Source organism: Littorina saxatilis, linkage group LG16 (assembly GCF_037325665.1).
Source record: "Littorina saxatilis isolate snail1 linkage group LG16, US_GU_Lsax_2.0, whole genome shotgun sequence".
Classification (NCBI taxonomy): domain Eukaryota; kingdom Metazoa; phylum Mollusca; class Gastropoda; order Littorinimorpha; family Littorinidae; genus Littorina; species Littorina saxatilis.
This window is the reverse complement of record NC_090260.1, coordinates 2,849,937-2,876,516: the sequence shown is the minus strand read 5'-3', so window position 1 is coordinate 2,876,516 and position 26,580 is coordinate 2,849,937. Positions and strand designations below refer to the sequence as shown.

The 26,580-nt window shown below is 46.6% G+C and overlaps 2 protein-coding genes across 2 annotated transcripts in view; one reads left to right on the top strand and one right to left on the bottom strand.

The window, feature by feature from the left end:
- The window catches only part of LOC138950206 (uncharacterized), a 596,636-nt gene that overhangs the window by 126,738 nt on the left and 443,318 nt on the right, over window positions 1–26,580 (top strand). The gene's annotated exons all lie outside the window — the stretch shown is intronic.
- LOC138950208 (uncharacterized) overlaps window positions 1–26,580 on the bottom strand; it is a 90,863-nt gene that overhangs the window by 28,993 nt on the left and 35,290 nt on the right. The window contains exon 3 of the mRNA XM_070321957.1: window positions 5,059–5,142. Within this exon, the coding sequence (XP_070178058.1) occupies window positions 5,059–5,142 (84 nt within the window). The remainder of the gene's footprint in view (window positions 1–5,058; window positions 5,143–26,580) is intronic.

Sequence of the window (26,580 nt, the reverse complement as noted above, 5' to 3'; positions counted from 1 at the left end):
TGTTACCTGTGCGGGTCAACAAGGTTGACAGGTTGATTCTTAGCTGTGTTACCTGTGCGGGTCAACAAGGTTGCCAGGTTGATTCTTAGCTGTGTTACCTGTGCGGGTCAACAAGGTTGACAGGTTGATTCTTAGCTGTGTTACCTGTGCGGGTCAACAAGGTTGACAGGTTGATTCTTAGCTGTGTTACCTGTGCGGGTCAACAAGGTTGACAGGTTGATTCTTAGCTGTGTTACCTGTGCGGGTCAACAAGGTTGGCAGGTTGATTCTTAGCTGTGTTACCTGTGCGGGCCAACAAGGTTGACAGGTTGATTCTTAGCTGTGTTACCTGTGCGGGTCAACAAGGTTGGCAGGTTGATTCTTAGCTGCGTTACCTGTGCGGGTCAACAAGGTTGGCAGGTTGATTCTTAGCTGTGTTACCTGTGCGGGTCAACAAGGTTGGCAGGTTTTGATTCTTAGCTGTGTTACCTGTGCGGGTCAACAAGGTTGGCAGGTTTTGATTCTTAGCTGTGTTACCTGTGCGGGTCAACAAGGTTGGCAGGTTGATTCTTAGCTGTGTTACCTGTGCGGGTCAACAAGGTTGGCAGGTTGATTCTTAGCTGTGTTACCTGTGCGGGTCAACAAGGTTGGCAGGTTTTGATTCTTAGCTGTGTTACCTGTGCGGGTCAACAAGGTTGGCAGGTTGATTCTTAGCTGTGTTACCTGTGCGGGTCAACAAGGTTGACAGGTTGATTCTTAGCTGTGTTACCTGTGCGGGTCAACAAGGTTGACAGGTTGATTCTTAGCTGTGTTACCTGTGCGGGTCAACAAGGTTGGCAGGTTGATTCTTAGCTGTGTTACCTGTGCGGGTCAACAAGGTTGACAGGTTGATTCTTAGCTGTGTTACCTGTGCGGGTCAACAAGGTTGATAGGTTGATTCTTAGCTGTGTTACCTGTGCGGGTCAACAAGGTTGCCAGGTTGATTCTTAGCTGTGTTACCTGTGCGGGTCAACAAGGTTGACAGGTTGATTCTTAGCTGTGTTACCTGTGCGGGTCAACAAGGTTGACAGGTTGATTCTTAGCTGTGTTACCTGTGCGGGTCAACAAGGTTGACAGGTAGATTCTTAGCTGTGTTACCTGTGCGGGTCAACAAGGTTGACAGGTTGATTCTTAGCTGTGTTACCTGTGCGGGTCAACAAGGTTGGCAGGTTGATTCTTAGCTGTGTTACCTGTGCGGGTCAACAAGGTTGGCAGGTTTTGATTCTTAGCTGCGTTACCTGTGCGGGTCAACAAGGTTGGCAGGTTGATTCTTAGCTGTGTTACCTGTGCGGGTCAACAAGGTTGACAGGTTGATTCTTAGCTGTGTTACCTGTGCGGGTCAACAAGGTTGACAGGTTGATTCTTAGCTGTGTTACCTGTGCGGGTCAACAAGGTTGCCAGGTTGATTCTTAGCTGTGTTACCTGTGCGGGTCAACAAGGTTGACAGGTTGATTCTTAGCTGTGTTACCTGTGCGGGTCAACAAGGTTGACAGGTTGATTCTTAGCTGTGTTACCTGTGCGGGTCAACAAGGTTGACAGGTTGATTCTTAGCTGTGTTACCTGTGCGGGTCAACACGGTTGACAGGTTGATTCTTAGCTGTGTTACCTGTGCGGGCCAACAAGGTTGACAGGTTGATTCTTAGCTGTGTTACCTGTGCGGGTCAACAAGGTTGGCAGGTTGATTCTTAGCTGTGTTACCTGTGCGGGTCAACAAGGTTGGCAGGTTGATTCTTAGCTGTGTTACCTGTGCGGGTCAACAAGGTTGGCAGGTTTTGATTCTTAGCTGTGTTACCTGTGCGGGTCAACAAGGTTGGCAGGTTTTGATTCTTAGCTGTGTTACCTGTGCGGGTCAACAAGGTTGGCAGGTTGATTCTTAGCTGTGTTACCTGTGCGGGTCAACAAGGTTGGCAGGTTGATTCTTAGCTGTGTTACCTGTGCGGGTCAACAAGGTTGGCAGGTTTTGATTCTTAGCTGTGTTACCTGTGCGGGTCAACAAGGTTGGCAGGTTGATTCTTAGCTGTGTTACCTGTGCGGGTCAACAAGGTTGACAGGTTGATTCTTAGCTGTGTTACCTGTGCGGGTCAACAAGGTTGACAGGTTGATTCTTAGCTGTGTTACCTGTGCGGGTCAACAAGGTTGGCAGGTTGATTCTTAGCTGTGTTACCTGTGCGGGTCAACAAGGTTGACAGGTTGATTCTTAGCTGTGTTACCTGTGCGGGTCAACAAGGTTGATAGGTTGATTCTTAGCTGTGTTACCTGTGCGGGTCAACAAGGTTGCCAGGTTGATTCTTAGCTGTGTTACCTGTGCGGGTCAACAAGGTTGACAGGTTGATTCTTAGCTGTGTTACCTGTGCGGGTCAACAAGGTTGACAGGTTGATTCTTAGCTGTGTTACCTGTGCGGGTCAACAAGGTTGACAGGTTGATTCTTAGCTGTGTTACCTGTGCGGGTCAACAAGGTTGACAGGTTGATTCTTAGCTGTGTTACCTGTGCGGGTCAACAAGGTTGACAGGTTGATTCTTAGCTGTGTTACCTGTGCGGGTCAACAAGGTTGACAGGTTGATTCTTAGCTGTGTTACCTGTGCGGGTCAACAAGGTTGACAGGTTGATTCTTAGCTGTGTTACCTGTGCGGGTCAACAAGGTTGACAGGTTGATTCTTAGCTGTGTTACCTGTGCGGGTCAACAAGGTTGGCAGGTTGATTCTTAGCTGTGTTACCTGTGCGGGTCAACAAGGTTGGCAGGTTGATTCTTAGCTGAGCGGGGGATTTTTATCCCACGCATGAAGTAATTCAGCAAGAGTCGGATGGTTAGCCATACGAGGGAGCGGACTCGCTTAAAGGAGAGCTACTTACATAGGCTGTTGAGGTAATAAATCATTATTCAACGCTGTTGACGAGTCTGTGTTTGTGGAATTAAATACTCTCGGTTGTTCTTTCCAGGTTAGCGCATAATTTGCTCTTTGTGACGCTAAGATAATAATCTGTATATGGTTTTTGCAGATATGGAGAGAAGGAAGGAAAATGCTCGATGAAATATGTAAAGGTGACATGTTTAAAGGTGTTGTGTGAAGGGTAGCGTGGAATGTTTAGTGCACAAATGCTTTTTGTTGCAGCCTATTTACCGGTGTCTAATATACTACGGTCTACGTAACAGGCTGTCTACGTAACCTGCCTACTTGCTGTAACCTGTCTACTTGCTGTAACCTGGTGTTCTGGTGTACTGGCGGTTGCTGTCGCTGTCGTCGTCCCACCAACTACACGTCTACTATATTTTTCTGGTAGACTACGGGGAGGATCTTAAGCGACTGAGTGAGGCGCCTGATATCTCCACTATTCCCTGCTTCGTTCAACGCCAACCGGCACTTCATTCGACGGAGCAGTTGTGGAGATAGACTATTCACGGGTCGCCCACTCAGTGGCATAAAGCTAAGTGCACAGTGCTATTGCGCCCTTATACCGCCTTGTCATCTTGTATATTCATGATTACATTCGAGTAGTGACAACGTGGGGTGTGTGACACCTGCATAAACCAGCTCTTTTACAGACAGCTATTATTTTCCTATCTATACACGGGATCAGCGTGTTATTATCATTTTCTAAACTTTGACTGGCATTTTTGTCAGTGACCTGCATTTTGCGTTTTAAACGTAAAACATCTTTTGGAGTGAAGTCTCGAGGGAGGTGGCGAGTTAGTACATAAACAGGCGTCTGAAACTTATACTTTGGTTGATTCTATTTATTTGTATGACTGCGAGAGTGGATCGTGGTATGGTTGGTTAGTTAGTTAGTAGTAACTAACCGTTCATAATCACCTTTTGTGATATATTGAAACGTGACAGACACACAGACAGACACACACACACGCACACACACACACACACCATTAATGATCAAAAAGCGTCTTTCCTCGAAAAAAAGTCACCTAATGTACTCTGCCTTGCATTAGTTTTGGAAAGGCATAAACAGAGAGGGTCCCGGCCAGTATGTCATTACTTCGAGAGGATCCCCTAAAATCAGTGCTGATTGGTCAGATTAATTAGTCACAGGATTTACTACAATGGTCATAAAGACATATGGACATATGAACACATTATCTTAACATCAATTGATGAAAGTTGATATCGACCTTCGAAGACATGTCAAGTCAGAAGCAACTCAACCAAATGTATATCTTTGATCAAGTTGTCAAACAAATAAGTTGTTCATACTTTTACATGCTAAAGTGTGTTTTGAAACCATTAATGCAATATTCATGTGTCAATGTATAACACATTGCAAGTCCTAGTTTTTATCACCGTAGAAACCCGTATCAAATCCAGGTTTTATGTAAAACAATTGACGTCACCAAATTAAGCTATTCAAACACTAGCTGCCCTACAGGACACAAGTTAATAAGCTATTAGACTGTACGTGAAATTTTTTTTTTTAAGTCAAACACGTACGAGCAATTTGTGTTTGAAGGGTTTCTTTCATGAACGGGTTTTCAAAATACAAAACAAAAGGCAAAGCCATAGTGTGGAGCATGTTAAAGATTGTATGACAAAAATGTCAATGTAATTGATTACAATAAGTGGCCTTGACAGTGTGGCCTCCATTTTTGCAAAGGGCAAATCTGACTGATAACAGCACTGTCACAAATCATGCTGGCCTTCACGATTGTACAGGAAATACAACAACAGAGAGACGATGCCTTGTTGGGAAACGTGGTTTTTTATATCAGTTTTTTTCTTTGTTTTTTCCCCATTAATTCATTCAATCATTCATTCATTCTTTTTTTAACAATCTTTCTGAGGTTGAAACTAAACAAAGAGCCTGGTGCTCAGCTTAAACTTGGGAAAAGCCGATCGCTAGTACATCCTAATTGTAAAACAGTAAAGCACGGTGCAGTACATTATTGTAAATAAAACAAGTGTCGTATAACAATAAGCAGACCTTCCAGGACCGACCTCACAGGAAGTTCAAGAAAAAAAAAGCGCTGTAAATAAATCGCAAATAAATGAAGACACAACACCCGCAAGCAAGACGTATATACGGTACTAACCTTTACTCGCCCCATACTCCAAAATGCACCGTGCAGCCATCCTTCCTTTTTTGACATAGAAGCTTGCTGCAGTGTTCCAGAGCTCTGCAAGACAGGAATATATAATATAACAGGACAGCTGTTGTAATGGCTGACGCTAGCTGCAGTGTTCCAGAGCCCTGCAAGACAGGAATCTATACATCTATACATATAAATAAAAGAGAGTGTCTGTCTGTCTGTGTGTCTGTCTGTGGTCACCATACCTCTGAGATGGCAAGAGGCAGGAACAAGATAGTGTGCACGTACACTCCCTAGGTGCCGCAGATGTGCACCTGGGTTTTAGTTTCTTGATTCATTGTTTCCTTTTTCAGATTATGGACCTCCCATTTATTGAATACAGCCTATATGGTGCAAGACCAGTTCAGTGCCTACTGTTCACCTGTAGCAAGCACATCATGCCAGTGATATTAGAGACTTGCTATTGCTCCTATGAGGGGAAGAAATGAAGAATAAAAAATTAACTGGACCGTTCCGGAAATTTCTAGAAGGTAAGGGAGATAACTCTTTTTTGTCTGTGGTCGCCATACCTCTGAGATGGCAAGAGGCAGGAACAAGATAGTGTGCACGTACACTCCGTAGGTGCCGCAGATGTGCACCTGGGTTTTAGTTTCTTGATTCATTGTTTCCTTTCTCAGATTATGGACCTCCCATTTATTGAATACAGCCTATATGGTGCAAGACCAGTTCAGTGCCTACTGTTCACCTGTAGCAAGCACATCATGCCAGTGATATTAGAGACTTGCTATTGCTCCTATGAGGGGAAGAAATGAAGAATGAAAAATTAAATGGACAGTTCCGGAAATTTCTAGAACGTAAGGGAGATAACTGTTCACCTGTAGCAAGCACATCATGCCAGTGATATTAGAGACTTGCTATTGCTCCTATAAGGGGAAGAAATGAAGAATGAAAAATTAACTGGACAGTTCCGGAAATTTCTAGAAGGTAAGGGAGATAACTCTTTTTTGTCTGTGGTCGCCATACCTCTGAGATGGCAAGAGGCTGGAACAAGATAGTGTGCACGTACACTCCCTAGGTGCCGCAGATGTGCACCTGGGTTTTAGTTTCTTGATTCATTGTTTCCTTTCTCAGATTATGGACCTCCCATTTATTGAATACAGCCTATATGGTGCAAGACCAGTTCAGTGCCTACTGTTCACCTGTAGCAAGCACATCATGCCAGTGATATTAGAGACTTGCTATTGCTCCTATGAGGGGAAGAAATGAAGAATGAAAAATTAACTGGACAGTTCCGGAAATTTCTAGAAGGTAAGGGAGATAACTCTTTTTTGTCTGTAGCAAGCACATCATGCCAGTGATATTAGAGACTTGCTATTGCTCCTATGAGGGGAAGAAATGAAGAATGAAAAATTAACTGGACAGTTCTGGAAATTTCTAGAAGGTAAGGGAGATAACTCTTTTTTGTCTGTGGTCGCCATACCTCTGAGATGGCAAGAGGCAGGAACAAGATAGTACATCATGCCAGTGATATTAGAGACTCGCTATTGCTCCTATGAGGGGAAGAAATGAAGAAAGAAAAATTAACTGGACAGTTCCGGAAATTTCTAGAAGGTAAGGGAGATAACTCTTTTTTTTGTATCCAAACAAAGGAGGTAAAGCTAATGATAATGGGATAGCGAGCGTCTTAAATTGCTACAGGGCTCCGCTTACTCCCGGGCGAAGCCGGGCTTAACTGCTAGTACATATAAATAAAAGAGAGTGTCTGTCTGTCTGTGTGTGTGTGTGTCTGTCTGTCTGTCTGTGATCGCCAAAGCTCCGAGAAGGGAGGGGGCAGGAAGACGATGTGCATGCACACTCCCTAGGAGCCGCAGATGTGCACCTGGGTTTTAGTTTCTTGATTTATTGTTTCCTTTCTCAGATTATGAACCTCCCATTTATTGAATACAGCCTATATAATGCAAGGCCAGTTCAGTGCCTGGTGTTCACATGTAGTAAGCACACTATGCCAGGCATATTAGAGACTCTGTATGGCTCCTATAAGGAGAAGAAATGAAGAAAGAAAATTAACTGGACAGTTCGAGAAATTTCTAGAAGCTAAGGGAGGTAACTCGTGCTTTGTTATCCATGGACAGGAGGTAACTCTTATCACACCAACACATCGCATCTACGGGTGTAGCATGATCAGTTGAACCTGCAGGTCAATTATCTGGAATTTTCTCAAGAAAGGGAGGTAACTCATTCTATAACAAGAAGAGCAAACGCTCGATCGAGTCACTTTCGCAGTTCTGAATATTATATGAGGCATCAGATGGACAGGAAGAAATTGCTATTCACAACACAATGAATAATCCTATAAAGTTTGAATCAAATCCGATGAATAGTTTCAGAGATATGATATTTCAATTTTTTTCCTTCAAGACATACCTGTGACCTTGAAAAAGGTCAAAGGTCACCAAAGCAGACGTCAAAGTGTAGAGGTCACTGGGAGTCACGTTCACATAAAATTTGAGCCCGGTCACTTTTATAGTTTCCGAGAAAAGTCCAACGTTAAGTTGTGTGTTGCCGAACAGAAAAGGCTAGTTATCTCCCTTGTTTTTCTGATAACGTTCGTAAAAGGCTACAGATGTAAATACTTTGATGTAAAGAATAATCCTACAAAGTTTCAATCACATCCGATGAACTTTGTCAAAGATATAAAATGTCTAATTTTTCCTTTGACGCTGACCTGTGACCTTGAAAAAGGTCAAAGGTCAACGAAACCATCGTTAAAGTGTAGAGGTCATTGGAGGTCACGACTAAACAAAATATGAGCCCGATCGCTTTGATAGTTTCCGAGAAAAGTCCAACGTTAAGGTGGTGTCTACGGACGGCCGGCCGGCCGGCCGGACAGACTAACACTGACCGATTACATAGAGTCACTTTTTCTCAAGTGACTCAAAAACCATGTAAGTAGGAATTGAATATATATTGTGACACTCTCAGTGAGCAGCACATGCCTTTCAATGCTTTTGAGGCCACCCCCGGGCGAAGCCGGGCCCTGAATAATCAGTGTAAACAAATCTTTGATAATCTATCTATACATCTATACATACATATAAATAAAAGAGAGTGTCTGTCTGTCTGTGTGTGTGTGTGTGTGTCTGTCTGTGATCGCCAAAGCTCCGAGAAGGGAGGGGGCGGGAAGACGATGTCGTGCATGTGCACTCCTGTGACTGTGAAGATATGTGCACCTGACCACCACCGCCGCTGCCGACGCCGCAGTGTGTGTGTGTGTGTGTGTGTGTGTGTGTGTGTGTGCGTGTGTATCTGTGGTCGCTTTACCCCAGAGATGGTAAGAGACAAGAACAAGATAGTGTGCATGCACACTGCCTATGAGCCGCAGATGTGCACCTGGGGTTTATTTTCTTGATTCATTGTTTCCTTCCTCAGATTATGAACCTCCCCTTCAATAACAGCCTATAAATTGCAAGACCCGTTCAGAGCCTAGCGTTCACATATAGCAAGCACATCATGCCAGTGATATTAGAGACTCTCTATTGCTCCTATGACGGGAAGAAATTAAGAAAGAACAATGACCAGACAGTTCCTGAAATGTCTAGAAGCGAAGGGAGGTAACTCTTACTTGGTTATACATAGTAGGGAGGCAACTCTGATTATGCAGGCATGTCTGGTGATTGGGAGATCAGAAACACACCGCGGGTCCTCACTACTCACGTATCTAGAATGTTCCCAAGGAAGGGAGATAACTCATGTGAAAGTTATTTCTTTAACAATAAACGGTAAAATGATGTTGGTGGTAGTAACTGATTTAGCAATGAGCTAGAATTTTTAGGAAGGTTCTAGAATTAAAGGGAGGTAACTCTTTCTTTGTTATTCACGGAATGGAGGTAACTCGCGAAGCCGGGCTATATAAGAATGGATGTAAGTCAGTGTGTGTGTTTGTGTGTCTGTGGTCGCCATACCTCAGAGATGGCAAAAGGTAGGAACAATCAAGTGTGCATGCACACTGCCCTGAACAGATATGCACCTGGGTTTTAGTTTCTCCAGACATTGTTTCCTTCCTCGGATAATGACCTTCCCCATTAATGAATACAGGCTATATAGTGCAAGAGAGGTAAGTCATGCTTTCTCACCCATGGAAGGGAGGTAACTATTATCAAACCAGTATACCGTGTCATTCTCAAGGGCTGCCCGCTATCACCCCCCACACACACACACACTCACAACACCCCCCCCCCCCTTTCCAATCATCGCACATAATACAGTCTGTCTCTCGAATTTTCCAGACACTGTTTACGAAACGATCGCCTCAGGGAGAGATCACGGGAATTTACAGACTTCTCTCCCCTGTTCAATACAGTATGACGCCCTCACTCATGACGTATGCGTGGTTTGATCAGACCGCAACTAAAGTGGGTGTGAGAAGGGGTACACCAATCACGGAGAACACGTTGAACGAAATAGAAACTTGCCTTGCCTATAAATCCAAATGTATGAACTCACACTTAAATTTTTTTTTTATCCACATTGGAATAAGATTCTAGAGGTTTGTGAGAGAGGAGAGGTCAGAAACACCCGGGCGAAGCCGGGCCTGACTACTGTCTGTCTGTCTGTGTGTGTGTCTGTCTGTCTGTGGTCGCCATACCTCTGAGATGGCAAGAGGCAGGAACAAGATAGTGTGCACGTACACTCCCTAGGTGCCGCAGATGTGCACCTGGGTTTTAGTTTCTCCAGACATTGTTTCCTTCCTCGGATAATTACCCTCCCCATCTATCAATACAGTCTGTATAGTGCAAGGGAGGTAAGTCATGCTGTGTCACCCACGGAAGGGAGGTAACTCTCATCAAACCAGTATACCGTGTCATTCTCAAGGGTCACCCCCCGCCCGCTATCATCCCGCCGCCCCCCCCATCCACACACACACATCCCACCGCCCCCCCCATCCACACACACACACACTAACCCTGCCCCCTGCTCCCCCTCCCTGCCTTCCAGATCATCGCGAATAATGTTTACGAAACGATCGCCTCAATGAAAGATCACAAGAATTTACTGCTAGTCTATACATATAATAAAAGAGAGTGTCTGTCTGTCTGTCTGTCTGTGGTCGCCATACCTCTGAGATGGCAAGAGGCAGGAACAAGATAGTGTGCACGTACACTCCCTAGGTGCCGCAGATGTGCACCTGGGTTTTAGTTTCTTGATTCATTGTTTCCTTTCTCAGATTATGGACCTCCCATTTATTGAATACAGCCTATATCAGTATATGGTGCAAGACCAGTTCAGTGCCTACTGTTCACCTGTAGCAAGCACATCATGCCAGTGATATTAGAGACTCGCTGTTGCTCCTATGAGGGGAAGAAATGAAGAATGAAAAATTAACTGGACAGTTCCGGAAATTTCTAGAAGGTAAGGGAGATAACTCTTTTTTGTGCGTAGCAAGCACATCATGCCAGTGATATTAGAGACTTGCTATTGCTCCTATGAGGGGAAGAAATGAAGAATGAAAAATTAACTGGACAGTTCCGGAAATTTCTAGAAGGTAAGGGAGATAACTCTTTTTTGTCTGTAGCAAGCACATCATGCCAGTGATATTAGAGACTTGCTATTGCTCCTATGATGGGAAGAAATGAAGAATGAAAAATTAACTGGACAGTTCCGGAAATTTCTAGAAGGTAAGGGAGATAACTCTTTTTTGTCTGTGGTCGCCATACCTCTGAGATGGCAAGAGGCAGGAACAAGATAGTGTGCACGTACACTCCCTAGGTGCCGCTGATGTGCACCTGGGTTTTAGTTTCTTGATTCATTGTTTCCTTTCTCAGATTATGGACCTCCCATTTATTGAATACAGCCTATATGGTGCAAGACCAGTTCAGTGCCTACTGTTCACCTGTAGCAAGCACATCATGCCAGTGATATTAGAGACTTGCTATTGCTCATATGAGGGGAAGAAATGAAGAATGAAAAATTAACTGGACAGTTCCGGAAATTTCTAGAAGGTAAGGGAGATAACTCTTTTTTGTCTGTGGTCGCCATACCTCTGAGATGGCAAGAGGCAGGAACAAGATAGTGTGCACGTACACTCCCTAGGTGCCGCTGATGTGCACCTGGGTTTTAGTTTCTTGATTCATTGTTTTCTTTCTCAGATTATGGACCTCCCATTTATTGAATACAGCCTATATGGTGCAAGACCAGTTCAGTGCCTACTGTTCACCTGTAGCAAGCACATCATGCCAGTGATATTAGAGACTCGCTATAATTGCTCCTATGAGGGGAAGAAATGAAGAATGAAAAATTAACTGGACAGTTCCGGACATTTCTAGAAGGTAAGGGAGATAACTCTTTTTTTGTATCCAAACAAAGGAGGTAAAGCTAATGATAATGGGATAGCGAGCGTCTTAAATTGCTACAGGGCTCCGCTTACTCCCGGGCGAAGCAATGAAAAATTAACTGGACAGTTCCGGAAATTTCTAGAAGGTAAGGGAGATAACTCTTTTTTTGTATCCAAACAAAGGAGGTAAAGCTAATGATAATGAGATAGCGAGCGTCTTAAATTGCTACAGGGCTCCGCTTACTCCCGGGCGAAGCCGGGCTTAACTAATGAAAAATTAACTGGACAGTTCCGGAAATTTCTAGAAGGTAAGGGAGATAACTGTTCACCTGTAGCAAGCACATCATGCCAGTGATATTAGAGACTCGCTATAATTGCTCCTATGAGGGGAAGAAATGAAGAATGAAAAATTAACTGGACAGTTCCGGAAATTTCTAGAAGGTAAGGGAGATAACTCTTTTTTTTGTATCCAAACAAAGGAGGTAAAGCTAATGATAATGGGATAGCGAGCGTCTTAAATTGCTACAGGGCTCCGCTTACTCCCGGGCGAAGCCGGGCTTAACTGCTAGTACATATAAATAAAAGAGAGTGTCTGTCTGTGTGTGTGTCTGTGGTCGCCATACCTCAGAGATGGCAAAAGATAAGCACAAGATATTTTGCATGCACACTGCCCTGGACCCACAAATGTGCACCTGGGTTTTAGTTTCTCCAGACATTGTTTCCTTCCTCGTATAATGACCCTCCCCATCTATCAATACAGTCTACATAGTGCAAGGGAGGGAAGTCATGCTTTGTCACCCACGGAAGGGAGGTAACTCTCATCAAACCAGTATACCGTGTCATTCTCAAGGGTTACCCTCCGCCCGCTATCATCCCGCCGCCCCCCCCCCCCACACACACACACACACACACTAACCCTGCCCCCTGCTCCCCCTCCCTGCCTTCCAGATCATCGCGAATAATGTTTACGAAACGATCGCCTCAGTGAAAGATCAGGAGAATTTACAGATTTCTCTCCCCTGTTCAAAAAGGTATGACGCGCTCACTCATGAGGTATGCGTTCTTTGATCAGACGGTAACTACAGTGGGTGTGAGAAGGGGTAAACAAATCACGAAGAACACGTTGAACCAAATAGAAACTTGCCTTGCCTCTTATCCACATTGGAATAAGATCCGAGAGGTTTCTGAGCCGGAGAGGGGAGAGCAGAAACACCCGGGCGAAGCCGGGCCTGACTGTGTCTGTCTGTCTGTGATCGCCAAAGCTCCGAGAAGGGAGGGGGCAGGAAGACGATGTGCATGTGCACTCTTGTGACTGTGAAGATGTGCACCTGACCACCACCGCCGCTGCCGACGCCGCTGCGCTGCCAGCCCTCCAATCCTCCTCCGCCTCCCTCCCCCGAAGAGAGAAACTTTTAGTTGTGGCTTAGCTCTTCTAAAAAAAAATCCCCCCCCCCCCCTTTCAATCCCCAGATCCGACCCCCCACCACCACCACCCCCATTCCCACCACCACCGCCGACTCCACAACTACCACTCCCACTAGCCCTACATCATCAACACCAACCCAACCACCATCCCCAGCACCCCCATCATCCCCCATCACCACCACACCAACCCCTTCCTTACCCCCTAAAAGAAAAAAGAATTATAGCAATCTCGATGTCATCACTGCATGTCTACTAAAACGGTTACATTTCGTCTACAACACATCAAAGCACAAGCCGCGTCTGCATCCCTCAGCAGGTTCACGTCATATTCCGGAGTATTAAATGGATGTAAGTGTGTGTGTGTGTCTGTCTGTCTGTGGTCGCCATACCTCAGAGATGGCAAGAGACAGGAACGAGGTAGTGTGCATGAACAATGCCTAGGAGCCGCAGATATGCACCTGGGTTTTAGTTTCTTGATTTATTGTTTACTTTCTCATATTATGGACCTCTGCTTTATTGAATACAGCCTATATAGTGCAAGGCCAGTTCAGTGCCTTCTGTTCACCTGTAGTAAGCACATAATGCCAGTAATATTAGAGACTCGCTATTGCTCCTACGAGGGGAAGAATCGAAGAAGAAAAAATTAACCGGACCGTTCTTGACATTTTCAAAAAGCAAAGGGAGGTAACTCTGACTGTCTTATCCAAATAAGGGAGGTAATTAACTCTGATAATTAATGGAAAGCACACATGTCATAACATGCTTTAGGGTTCTGCTAACACCCGGGCGAAGCCGGGTTTGACTGCTAGTATATAATATAGCCAGGGTACTGGCACCCAACCTTCGATACGCTACAGTCGTGAGATACTGTTGAGCTTTCGCTCGTTCTCTGACCCCCTAGCCCACCCATTTCAAGACTTTCCACGTGAAATGAAAGGAGACACCCAAAAAGGAACGAAGAAGAAAAAGAAGAGCAAGAAAGGAAAGAGAGGTGGTGTGAGAAGAAGACTACGTCGTAACAAGCACTGCCCCCCACTCCCCTCTATGATTGTGACAAACGTGCGTTCGATTAGGCCTAAATCTGACAATCTCAACCTCGAAGAACTTCAGGTCTACGCTAATTACATGACAGAATTTAGAGATGCATGTCTGTTGTGTATATCAGAAACTTGGTTTTGTGATAAGGTCAGTGACGATAGTGTGTCCATCGATGGTTTTGGTGTACCGTTTAGAACTGACAGGGATGCCGTGATCAGTGGTAAACAGAGGGGTGGGGGTGTTTGTCTCTACGTCAATGAACGTTGGTGCAGTAGCAGCAATGTGACAGTCAGAAAACAACTGAACACACCCGAACTTGACCTGCTATCTGTGTCACTGCGCCCTAGATACCTGCCACGTGAGTTTGGACAGATATTCGTCACGGTTATTTATACACCGCCGCAGTCCGACCCTGCACGTGCCGCTTCACAGATCGCTGACGTAGTGCGCGAACTCCAGATGATCTCCCCTGATGCACCGAACTTTATTGCCGGCGACTTCAACAGTTGTGACCTTTGCACTTGTTTGCCCTCATTTCACCAATATGTCACAGTCCCTACACGCAAAGAAAAAACTATTGATCTGCTGTATGGAAATGTACCTGATGCTTTCAAATCATTTGCACTGCCCCCCATTGGTAAATCTGATCATGATTCTGTCCATCTTGTCCCATCATACACACCCAAAATCAAATCTGGAAATGTTGTGAAAAAACCCGTGAAAGTGTGGTCTGAGGATAGCATCGAACAGCTGCGTGGATGTTATGAATGTACTGACTGGGATATGTTTTTAGAGTCTAGTGACAGTGTGAATGAAGCAGCGGATGTGATTACTGACTACATTACTTTCTGTGAAGATACAGTTATCCCAACCAAAACTGTCAAAATTTTCCCCAACAACAAGCCCTGGATAACGAAGGCGTTGAAGGCCACGCTCAATGAGAAGAAAATCGCCTTTCAATCTGGTGATAAAGACGAGCGTAGGCGTGTGCAGGCAAAACTTAGGAAAGAAATTTCAGAAGCAAAAAAAGCGTACAAAGAAAAGGTCGAAGAGCAGTTTCAGCACGGGAATATCGCTGATGCGTGGAAAGGGTTGAAAACTCTGTCAGGTCAAACAAAACAGAAACCCAGTTGTACTCTCCCTTTAGAAGACCAACAAAACATGGCACAGGACCTGAACTCGTTTTACTGCCGATTCGAACGCGACGATGTAGGGAGTGTTTTAGATGACACCATTTTAAACTTAAAAGAGAGAATTTCTGACGACTTCGAGATCGAGGGTGATGTGGTGCAGTCTGTTTTTCAGAAACTTAAGGTGCGTAAGGCTGTTGGTCCTGATGGTCTTGGGGGTAGGACCTTGAAGTGGTGTGCAGCACAGTTGTCTGTAGTTTTCAGTCAACTTTTCACTTGGTCACTCAGGGACTGTATTGTTCCTGATGTGTGGAAAAAGTCAACCATCTGTCCCGTTCCTAAAAACAGTAGACCCAAACAGCTCAATGACTATCGTCCAGTTGCCCTCACTTCGGTAGTAATGAAATGATTTGAACGCATCCTTCTGCCTCGTCTTCTCAACTGCACACAACCTTTCATGGACCCTTTTCAGTTTGCCTACAAGAAAAACAGAGGTACAGATGACGCCACACTCACACTTCTGCAACAAGCATATAGTCTTGAGATAATGAGAGGGATGCAGAAAAGCATCGGTGCACTAAACATGTCAGCTACCCCTCACCCTCCACCTTTAAACATGTCATCTTTATATATCTCATCGAGCACGTGGGCCTGCACAAAATCAATGGACTTTTCACAACAACAAAACAGCCGTCTTTTCGTCTTTCTCTCCCTATCTGCAAAAACCATATACAGATTAGTATTTTAGCGTCACAGAGAGCAAATTATGCGCTAACCTGGAGAGAACAACAGAGAGTACTTCATTCCACAAACACAGACTCGTCAACAGCGTTAAATAATGATTCATCATCTCAGCTGTGTTTTACTCCTCCGTCTCACACCACTACCCCATCCCTCTCATCATCACAGCCGTGTTTTACTCCTCCGTCTCACACCACTACCCCCATCTCTCTTATCATCTCAGCTGTGTTTTACTCCTCCGTCTCACACCACTACCCCCATCTCTCTTATCATCTCAGCTGTGTTTTACTCCTCCGTCTCACACCACTACCCCCATCCCTCTAATCACAACAGCTGTGTTTTACTCCTCCGTCTCACACCACTACCCCATCCCTCTCATCATCACGTGTGTGTTTTACTCCTCCGTCTCACACCATTATCCCATCCCTCTCATCATTACAGCTGTAGGTTCCCCCTCCGTCTCACACCACTACCCCACCCCTTTCATCATCACAGCTGTGTTTTACTCTCAGTCTCACACCCCTACCCCATCCCGCCTCTCATCATCACAGGTGTGTTTTAGTCTTCGTATCACACCAGTATCCCATCCCTCTCATCATCACAGCTGTGTGTTGCTTCTCCCACCTCCACCTGATCCCTCACCTTCTCAACTGAAGGGTTGGTTGGATCAAACTTATGTGTCGTGAAACAGACAAGCGCATGAGACATTACGATGTTTATACTATCTGGCTTGACGGTTTTCATTGGCTTTGCATTATGGACGACACCTTAGTGCAGAGCACGGTGATTGAGCGAAGAGAACTCCACTGACCAAAGCTGTCACCTACCTCTGCGTCACTCAGACCGGACTGTTGGCACGTGCTGGGGTCAGTCCTGTCCTCCGCCTGGTGTTTTGCTTCCCCGGTCATTCCTGCCACGTGATATTTGAACACACACACACACAAACAAACACACACACACACCGTGCACACACACACAAACACACACACACACACACACACCCAAACACACACACACACACAGACACACACACACATACACACACACACACACACACACACACACACACACACACACACACACACACACACACACATGATCAAAGCAAGACAATACAAAACAAAACATGTGAAGTAAATGTAGACTAGGGGTGCACCCCACTTTAGTGAGACAAACACAAACACGTGGTCGACCAGTTAAAACCAACAATCGCAGCGAATAACTGACAGTGAAAGCCGACAACGTGTTTTGCCAAGTGAATTTTGCTTGAGGTCATGGGAGGCTGAGAAATACACGTGCTCAGCGATCTCTGCAGGCCATCACCAGTGAATCGTGGCCCCGATGTGTGGGATTTCGAAAGAGGTAGGCATCATATCGAGCGGACACTGCAGGCCATCACCAGTGAATCGTGGCCCCGATGTGCGGGATTTCGAAAGAGGTAGGCATCATATCGAGCGGACACTGCATAATGTACACATCATAATTATTCAGTTATTCGCTGCGACTGCTGGTTTTAACTTATTATTGTTTGGCTCACTGTGAACGGACATCACCTGACGTCACCCCAGCGGGGCGCAACTCTTCCACAACGCTTGGACATCTTATTTATCAGAGAGTTCTTCGCGACATCACCACAATGCTTGGACATCTTATTTATCACAGAATTCTTTCCGACATAACCACAACGCTAGGACATCTTATTCATCACAGAGTTCTTTCCGACATCACCACAACGATAGGACATCTCATTTATCAGAGAGTTATTTGCGACATCACCACAAAGCTTGGACATCTTATTTATCACAGAGTTCTTTGCGACATCACCACAATGCTTGGACATCTTATTTATCACAGAGTTCTTTGCGACATCACCACAACGCTAGGACATTTTATTTATCAGAGAGTTATTTGCGACATCACCACAACGCTAGGACATCTTATTTATCAGAGAGTTATTTGCGACATCACCACAACGCTTGGACATCTTATTTATCACAGAGTTCTTTCCGACATCACCACAACGCTTGGACATCTTATTTATCACAGAGTTCTTTCCGACATCACCACAACGGAGTTCTTTCCGACATCACCACAACGCGTGGACATCTTATTTATCACAGAGTTCTTTCCGACATCAACACAACGCTTGGACATCTTATTTATCACAGAGTTCTTTGCGACATCACCACAGCGCTTGGACATCTTATTTATCAGAGAGTTCTTTCCGACATCACCACAACGCTTGGACATCTTATTTATCACAGAGTTCTTTCTGAACATCGTTCATTTGATTCTTTGGAACTTTGACCATGCCATTTGCAAGTGAGAAGGTCTGCATGGCACACCCAGGGCGGGGGTGGGGGGTGAGGATGGGGGTCTTGCCATGGTGTTCATCACCGACCAACAAAATAGACTTTCAGTACTTTTATATGGTGAAGTGTATGATTTAAAACCATTGAAAATGGTATGCCATAGAATAAGCCACGCTAAAACTATGATTCCAAATAGCGATGCGACGGCGGCGTCGGCAGCGACGAAACGGCTCGCGGCAGGCGAATGTTCGTGTTTGTGTTTCCATTTAAAGCGGCGCGGCAGGCGGATGTTTTGTTCTTTCTGGCTTGACTCCTGACAATGAACCACTATCACAGCAAACAAAAACATGCTGTATTCAAGGTCAACTACATTTAAAGCTGCGTATGTTGGTGAGGACAAAAAAAGACGAGAAATTTAAAGTGAAAACCTGCTTTTATTTCAACAAAATTCTGCAAAATCAGAACGAACCCGGTGCCTTTGACAACCTTTGGAGGAAGACCCCTACAACCAGGTGTATAATCTATTTTAACTGTTTTTTCGTCAGATACTTGTATTCACTGAGCTGCAAATCTTCCAGCAAGAATTCCTTCATAGGTTGTCAAAGGCACCGGGTTCGTTCCGCTTTTTGAGCATGTTGTTGGAACAAAAACGGGTTTTGCATTTAATGTTTCATCTTTTTCAATGTTGGTAGCTTCAAATAGAGTTGACCTTGAATACAGCATAGTTGTGTGAGATTGTGACCGATTCATTATCAGGAGTCAAGCCAGAAAGAAAATCCGCCTGCCGCGCCGCTTTTAATGGAATCTCCAACACTAAGATTCGCATGCCGCCAGCCTTTTCGTCGCTGCCGTCGCCGCTGTCGTGTCACTATTTGGAAACATAGCTTTATACATGTACTTTGAATTTAGAACTTTTTTTGTCTTCCTAATTTTGAGAGTGATAAACAAAAAGTGTCCCGGCCTCACTACCATACGGTATAGAGGGTCAGCTAAAATCAGTTCTGGTTGGTCAGATCAGTCACATGATGCAATGCTAATGGATACAGTGCAGGGACCAGTCGCCTCAACACATGTTTACTGGGCTTGTTGATTGTCGTGGTGACCCTGTCAGAGCTTACCCTGTGACGGACTGTTAATTGTCGTGGCGACATTGTCAGAGCTTACCCTGTGACGGACAGTTGATTGTCGCGGTGACCCTGTCAGAGCTTACCCTGTGACGGACTGTTGATTGTCGTGGTGACCCTGTCAGAGCTTACCCTCTGATGGACTGTTGATTGTCGTGGTGACCCTGTAAGAGCTTACCCTGTGACGGACTGTTGATTATCGTGGTGACCCTGTCAGAGCTTACCCTGTGACGGACTGTTGATTGTCGTGGTGACCCTGTCAGAGCTTACCCTGTGACGGACTGTTGATTGTCGTGGTGACCCTGTCAGAGCTTACCCTGTGACGGACTGTTGATTGTCGTGGCGATGTGACAAATGGATTGTACATAATCTAGTATTGGATGGTGTAAACAAATGTTGTACAGTTTGGCTTGCCATACTTGAAGTAGTACGACTGGACGGGTGACCTATTTCTGTAAGGCGCATTTTCATTGGCTGCTTTGGCCAATGTTAGGAAACGAGGTTAGCTTCGGGTGTTTGAAGGGCAGGAGCGTACTTGGCAATCAGACGAGACAGACGTGTTTTGATGTCTGCGCGTTGGGCGATAGCGCTGCTCCCGAACACTGTGGTCTGACACCGAGAGACTAGTGTGCGGACGAACCATGGGTGGTTCTGGGCTGTAAAGATACAGGTATTTATTCAATTATATTTTGCTCAATAATATTGACTGGTGAAATGACTGGGAGAGTCATGTTGTAAATTGGGCTGGAAAAGCGTGCGCCGCTGTGTCAGCCATTTTGAAAAGGAAGGTCGAATGTTCTTTCGATAATGAAGTTACTTGGAAATGAGCTGGTGTAAATAATATATCCGCATAATGATATATCCGCATAAGATAGTTGAACGGTGTTGGAAAAGAATAGCAGTATTATTTCGTAGAAAAGTTTAGCTAAGAATTGAGACTTATGGTAGCCTAAACTTTTTACGCAGCACCCCGGTCAGAGTGAGGAATGGAACCACTTGGCAGAGGGGGAGAGAGAGAGGAATGGGCATCCCCTCCTTGGCGCTACGAGAGCGCAGGGTTGTAGCAACGCTGGAGTACTGGGAACTGGGTGAAGCCGCATCCCATAGCCACCACGAGCAGTATTGCGTGGGTGGTATGTATCCCGGGTATGTACCCGTTAAGTTCGTGGAGTTACGATACGAGTGAACTGCCACCGAAGAAACATTATTGTGGAGTCACTGAATTGTGAACTGCCACCGATACCATAATCGACAGGAAGATTGTGTGAGACGTAGACGACGTCAATTTAGGAATTATGCGACACGTGATGTGCATAACATGACACTGTAGTAAACAGGAACTGTAAACAATAGCAGAATGGTGTGGATCAGGAACATTCATCTAACGTGAGACAGTTGGTCTCCGACGTGTGTTAAGATATTATTCTTCTTGTATATGAATGAACGTGATCTGTAGAATGCAAGAGAAATAACATGTTTGTATTATTGTTGTGGTGATTCATTACAGGAACGAGGGCAAAGGGCATTGAGAGTGTTTATTCTTTGTGCTTTGTCTGAGTGTTGTGTGCGAGTGACAGTAGATAGTAAACAGAGTAGAGCACGCATTTTTTTCTATACACACACGCATACCTGAAATTTCATCAGTAACAGGCGACCCTGTCAGAGCTTACCCTGTGACGGACTGTTGATTATCGTGGCGACCCTGTCAGAGCTTACCCTGTGACGGACTGTTGATTGTCGTGGCGACCCTGTCGGAGCTTACCCTGTGACAAACTGTTGATTATCGTGGCGACCCTGTCAGAGCTTACCCTGTGACGGACAGTTGATTATCGTGGCGACCCTGTCAAAGCTTACCCTGTGACGGACTGTTGATTGTCGTGATGACCCTGTCAGAGCTTACCCTGTGACGGACAGTTGGTTGTCGTGGCGACCCTGTCAAAGCTTACCCTGTGACGGACTGTTGATTATCGTGGCGACCCTGTCAGAGCTTACCCTGTGACGGACTGTTGATTATCGTGGCGACCTTGTCAGAGCTTACCCTGTGACGGACTGTTGATTATCGTGATGACCCTGTCAGAGCTTACCCTGTGACGGATTGTTGATTATCGTGGTGACCCTGTCAGAGCTTACCCTGTGACGGACAGTTGATTGTCGTGGCGACCCTGTCAGAGCTTACCCTGTGACGGACTGTTGATTGTCGTAATGACCCTGTCAGAGCTTACCCTGTGACGGACTGTTGATTATCGTGGCGACCCTGTCAGAGCTTACCCTGTGACAGACTGTTGATTGTCGTGGTAACCCTGTCAGAGCTTACCCTGTGACGGACTGTTGATTGTCGTGGTGACCCTGTCAGAGCTTACCCTGTGACGGACTGTTGATTGTCGTGGCGACCCTGTCAGAGCTTACCCTGTGACGGACTGTTGATTGTCGTGGTGACCCTGTCAGAGCTTACCCTGTGACGGACTGTTGATTGTCGTGGCGACCCTGTCAAAGTTTACCCTGTGACGGACTGTTGATTGTCGCGGTGACCCTGTCAGAGCTTACCCTGCGACGGACTGTTGATTGTCGTGGTGACCCTGTCAAATCTTACCCTGTGACGGACTGTTGATTGTCGTGGTGACCCTGTCAAAGCTTACCCTGTGACGTACTGTTGATTGTCGAGGTGGCCCTGTCAAAGCTTACCCTCAAACGGACTGTTGATTATCGTGGCGACCCTGTCAGAGCTTACCCTGTGACGGACAGTTGATTATCGTGGCGACCCTGTCAGAGCTTACCCTGTGACGGACTGTTGATTATCGTGGCGACCCTGTCAGAGCTTACCCTGTGACGGACTGTTGATTATCTTGGCGACCATGTCAGAGCTTAACTTGTGACGGACTGTTGATTGTCGTGGCGACCCTGTCAGAGCTTACCCTGTGACGGACTGTTAAATGTCGTGGCGACCCTGTCAGAGCTTACCCTGTGACGGACTGTTGATTATCGTGGCGACCCTGTCAGAGCTTACCCTGTGACGGACTGTTGATTGTCGTGGCGACCCTGTCAGAGCTTACCCTGTGACGGACTGTTGATTGTCGTGGCGACCCTGTCAGAGCTTACCCTGTGACGGACAGTTGATTATCATGGCGACCCTGTCAGAGCTTAGCCTGTGACGGACTGTTGATTATCGTGGTGACACTGTCAGAGCTTACCCTGTGACAGACTGTTAATTATCGTGGCGACCCTGTCAGAGCTTACCCTGTGACGGACTGTTGATTGTCGTGTTGACCCTGTCAAAGCTTACCCTGTGACGGACTGTTGATTATCGTGGTGACCCTGTCAGAGCTTACCCTGTGACGGACTGTTGATTATCGTGGTGACCCTGTCAGAGCTTACCCTGTGACGGACAGTGTATTGTCGTGGCGACCCTGTCAGAGCTTACCCTGTGACGGACTGTTGATTGTCGTGGTGACCATGTCAGAGCTTACCCTGTGACGGACAGTTGATTATCGTGGAGACCCTGTCAAAGCTTACCCTGTGACGGACTGTTGATTATCGTGGTGACCCTGTCAGAGCTTACCCTGTGACGGACTGTTGATTGTCGTGGCGACCCTGTCAGAGCTTACCCTGTGACGGACTGTTGATTATCGTGGCGGCCCTGTCAGAGCTTACCCTGTGACGGACTGTTGATTATCGTGGCGACCCTGTCAGAGCTTACCCTGTGACGGACTGTTGATTATCGTGGCGACCCTGTCAGAGCTTACCCTGTGACGGACAGTTGATTATCGTGGCGACCCTGTCAGAGCTGACCCTGTGACGGACTGTTGATTGTCGTGGCGACCCTGTCAAAGCTTACCCTGTGACGGAATGTTGATTGACGTGGCGACCCTGTCAGAGCTTACCCTGTGACGGACAGTTGATTATCGTGGCGACCCTGTCAGAGCTTACCCTGTGACGGACTGTTGATTATCGTGGCGACCCTGTCAGAGCTTACCCTGTGACGGACAGTTGATTGTCGTGGCGACCCTGTCAGAGCTTACCCTGTGACGGACAGTTGATTGTCGTGGCGACCCTGTCAGAGCTTACCCTGTGACGGACAGTTGATTATCGTGGTGACCCTGTCAGAGCTTACCCTGTGACGGACAGTTGATTATCGTGGCGACCCTGTCAGAGCTTACCCTGTGACGGACAGTTTATTATCGTGGTGACCCTGTCAGAGCTTACCCTGTGACGGACAGTTGACATGTCGAGCGGGACCGTTGATTAACATAATGGCGGCGTTGAGAGTATAGATCCAGTCCAACATGTCGGCTTTGTCACGTGACACCAGGACGAGAGGCGGTACATCTCCCACCATGCGGATCTCAAACATGTAGCTGCTGGGTTTTGTGGCCTGACGAAAGACCAAACAAGTTACGTGAAGCGATATAACACATTTAATCTGAAACTAAAACATCAACACTTAAAAACCAATCCTCATCGAGAGGTAATGTAGGTAAGGTTTGCTTAGCTCACGGTCGACCATAATAGAGGTTATACAAATTTAACGTTTACATCTTTTTGCATTAGCTGCACTGGCGATGTTCTGGCTGGTTGCCATTGTTGGGGCGGTCAGTACTGCCCTCCTGATCCTACCCCTGACCTCCGTTCCCTCCCCCTCTTCTGCTTGTCTGCCTCGCAGGGGATCTCCCCTTAGTGACGTAGTCTCCACACCCTCGTCCTCCCCTTGACCCTCCCTATCCCACCATTTGACAAAACTTTGTGATTTTCGCAAGGGGGTTTCCAGAAAAAAATAGCTTCCCTTAGTGACGTAGTTCCTGTTGGCGTTTAGCCGGCAGCTATTTAAGCCGTAAGATGTTGAGGTTCGGGGAATTGTAGCGTATCATCAACTCATGTCCCTAAAATAAAAATGTCTGTGAGGACGTTAAGGATGCCCTAGTATTGCGGTTCGGGGGATTTAGCATTACACCCATACATGTCCCTGATAGGAAATTCCCTGTGAGAACGTTAAGCACCAACCCCCCCCCCCCCCCCCCCTCTATTCCTTTTCGGTTCGGGGGAGTCTTGGCATCCAGACCGGCTGAAGTGTCAAAGTGGTGCACCAGTCTTGGAGTCGAAGTAATACTTTTCACAACGGCTGTGGACGGGTCCTAGCCTTGTACCGAATTATCTGTTGTAAACACTAAACTGTCCTCCGGAGTCTTGGCAACCAAACTGGCTTAAGTGTCTAAATGGTACACCAGACCCTGTGGATTGAACTAACAAGGAAAACAACAGACTTTTAGCAGTCCCAGGTCACCCCATGGCGAGTGAAGTGGCGTCGTTATACTGTGTCTTTATTGTTCCCAGGCCCAGGTTACCCCATGGCGAGTACAGGGGCGTCGTTATACTCTGTGTCTTTATTGTTCCCAGTCCCAGGTTACCACATGGCGAGTACAGGGGCGTCGTTATACTCTGTGTCTGTATTGTTCCCAGTCCCAGGTTACCACATGGCGAGTACAGTGGCGTCGTTATACTGTGTCTGTATTGTTCCCAGTCCCAGGTCACCCCATGGCGAGTGAAGGGGCGTCGTTATACTCTGTGTCTGTATTGTTCCCAGTCCCAGGTCACCACATGGCGAGTACAGGGGCGTCGTTATACTCTGTGTCTGTATTGTTCCCAGTCCCAGGTTACCACATGGCGAGTACAGGGGCGTCGTTATACTCTGTGTCTGTATTGTTCCCAGTCCCAGGTCACCACATGGCGAGTACAGGGGCGTCGTTATACTGTGTGTCTTTATTGTTCCCAGTCCCTGGTCACCACATGGCGAGTACAGGGGCGTCGTTATACTCTGTGTCTGTATTGTTCCCAGTCCCTGGTCACCACATGGCGAGTACAGGGGCGTCGTTTTACTCTGTGTCTTTATTGTTCCCAGTCCCAGGTCACCACATGGCGAGTACAGGGGCGTCGTTATACTCTGTGTCTGTATTGTTCCCAGTCCCAGGTCACCACATGGCGAGTACAGGGGCGTCGTTTTACTCTGTGTCTGTATTGTTCCCAGTCCCAGGTCACCACATGGCGAGTACAGGGGCGTCGTTATACTCTGTGTCTGTATTGTTCCCAGTCCCAGGTCACCACATGGCGAGTACAGGGGCGTCGTTTTACTCTGTGTCTTTATTGTTCCCAGTCCCAGGTCACCACATGGCGAGTACAGGGGCGTCGTTATACTCTGTGTCTTTATTGTTCCCAGTCCCAGGTTACCACATGGCGAGTACAGGGGCGTCGTTATACTCTGTGTCTGTATTGTTCCCAGTCCCATGTCACCACATGGCGAGTACAGGGGCGTCGTTTTACTCTGTGTCTTTATTGTTCCCAGTCCCAGGTCACCACATGGCGAGTACAGGGGCGTCGTTTTACTCTGTGTCTTTATTGTTCCCAGTCCCAGGTTACCACATGGCGAGTACAGTGGCGTCGTTATACTCTGTGTCTTTATTGTTCCCAGTCCCAGGTCACCCCATGGCGAGTACAGGGGTGTCGTTATACTCTGTGTCTGTATTGTTCCCAGTCCCAGGTTACCACATGGCGAGTACAGGGGCGTCGTTATACTCTGTGTCTTTATTGTTCCCAGTCCCAGGTCACCACATGGCGAGTACAGGGGCGTCGTTATACTCTGTGTCTGTATTGTTCCCAGTCCCAGGTCACCACATGGCGAGTACAGGGGCGTCGTTATACTCTGTGTCTGTATTGTTCCCAGTCCCAGGTCACCACATGGCGAGTACAGGGGCGTCGTTATACTCTGTGTCTGTATTGTTCCCAGTCCCAGGTCACCACATGGCGAGTACAGGGGCGTCGTTATACTCTGTGTCTGTATTGTTCCCAGTCCCAGGTCACCCCATGGCGAGTACAGGGGCGTCGTTTTACTCTGTGTCTGTATTGTTCCCAGTCCCAGGTTACCACATGGCGAGTACAGTGGCGTCGTTATACTCTGTGTCTGTATTGTTCCCAGTCCCAGGTCACCACATGGCGAGTACAGGGGCGTCGTTTTACTCTGTGTCTTTATTGTTCCCAGTCCCAGGTCACCACATGGCGAGTACAGGGGCGTCGTTATACTCGGTGTCTTTATTGTTCCCAGTCCCAGGTTACCACATGGCGAGTACAGGGGCGTCGTTATACTCTGTGTCTGTATTGTTCCCAGTCCCAGGTCACCACATGGCGAGTACAGGGGCGTCGTTATACTCTGTGTCTGTATTGTTCCCAGTCCCAGGTCACCACATGGCGAGTACAGGGGCGTCGTTATACTCTGTGTCTGTATTGTTCCCAGTCCCAGGTCACCACATGGCGAGTACAGGGGCGTCGTTATACTCTGTGTCTGTATTGTTCCCAGTCCCAGGTTACCCCATGGCGAGTACAGGGGCGTCGTTATACTCTGTGTCTTTATTGTTCCCAGTCCAAGGTCACCCCATGGCGAG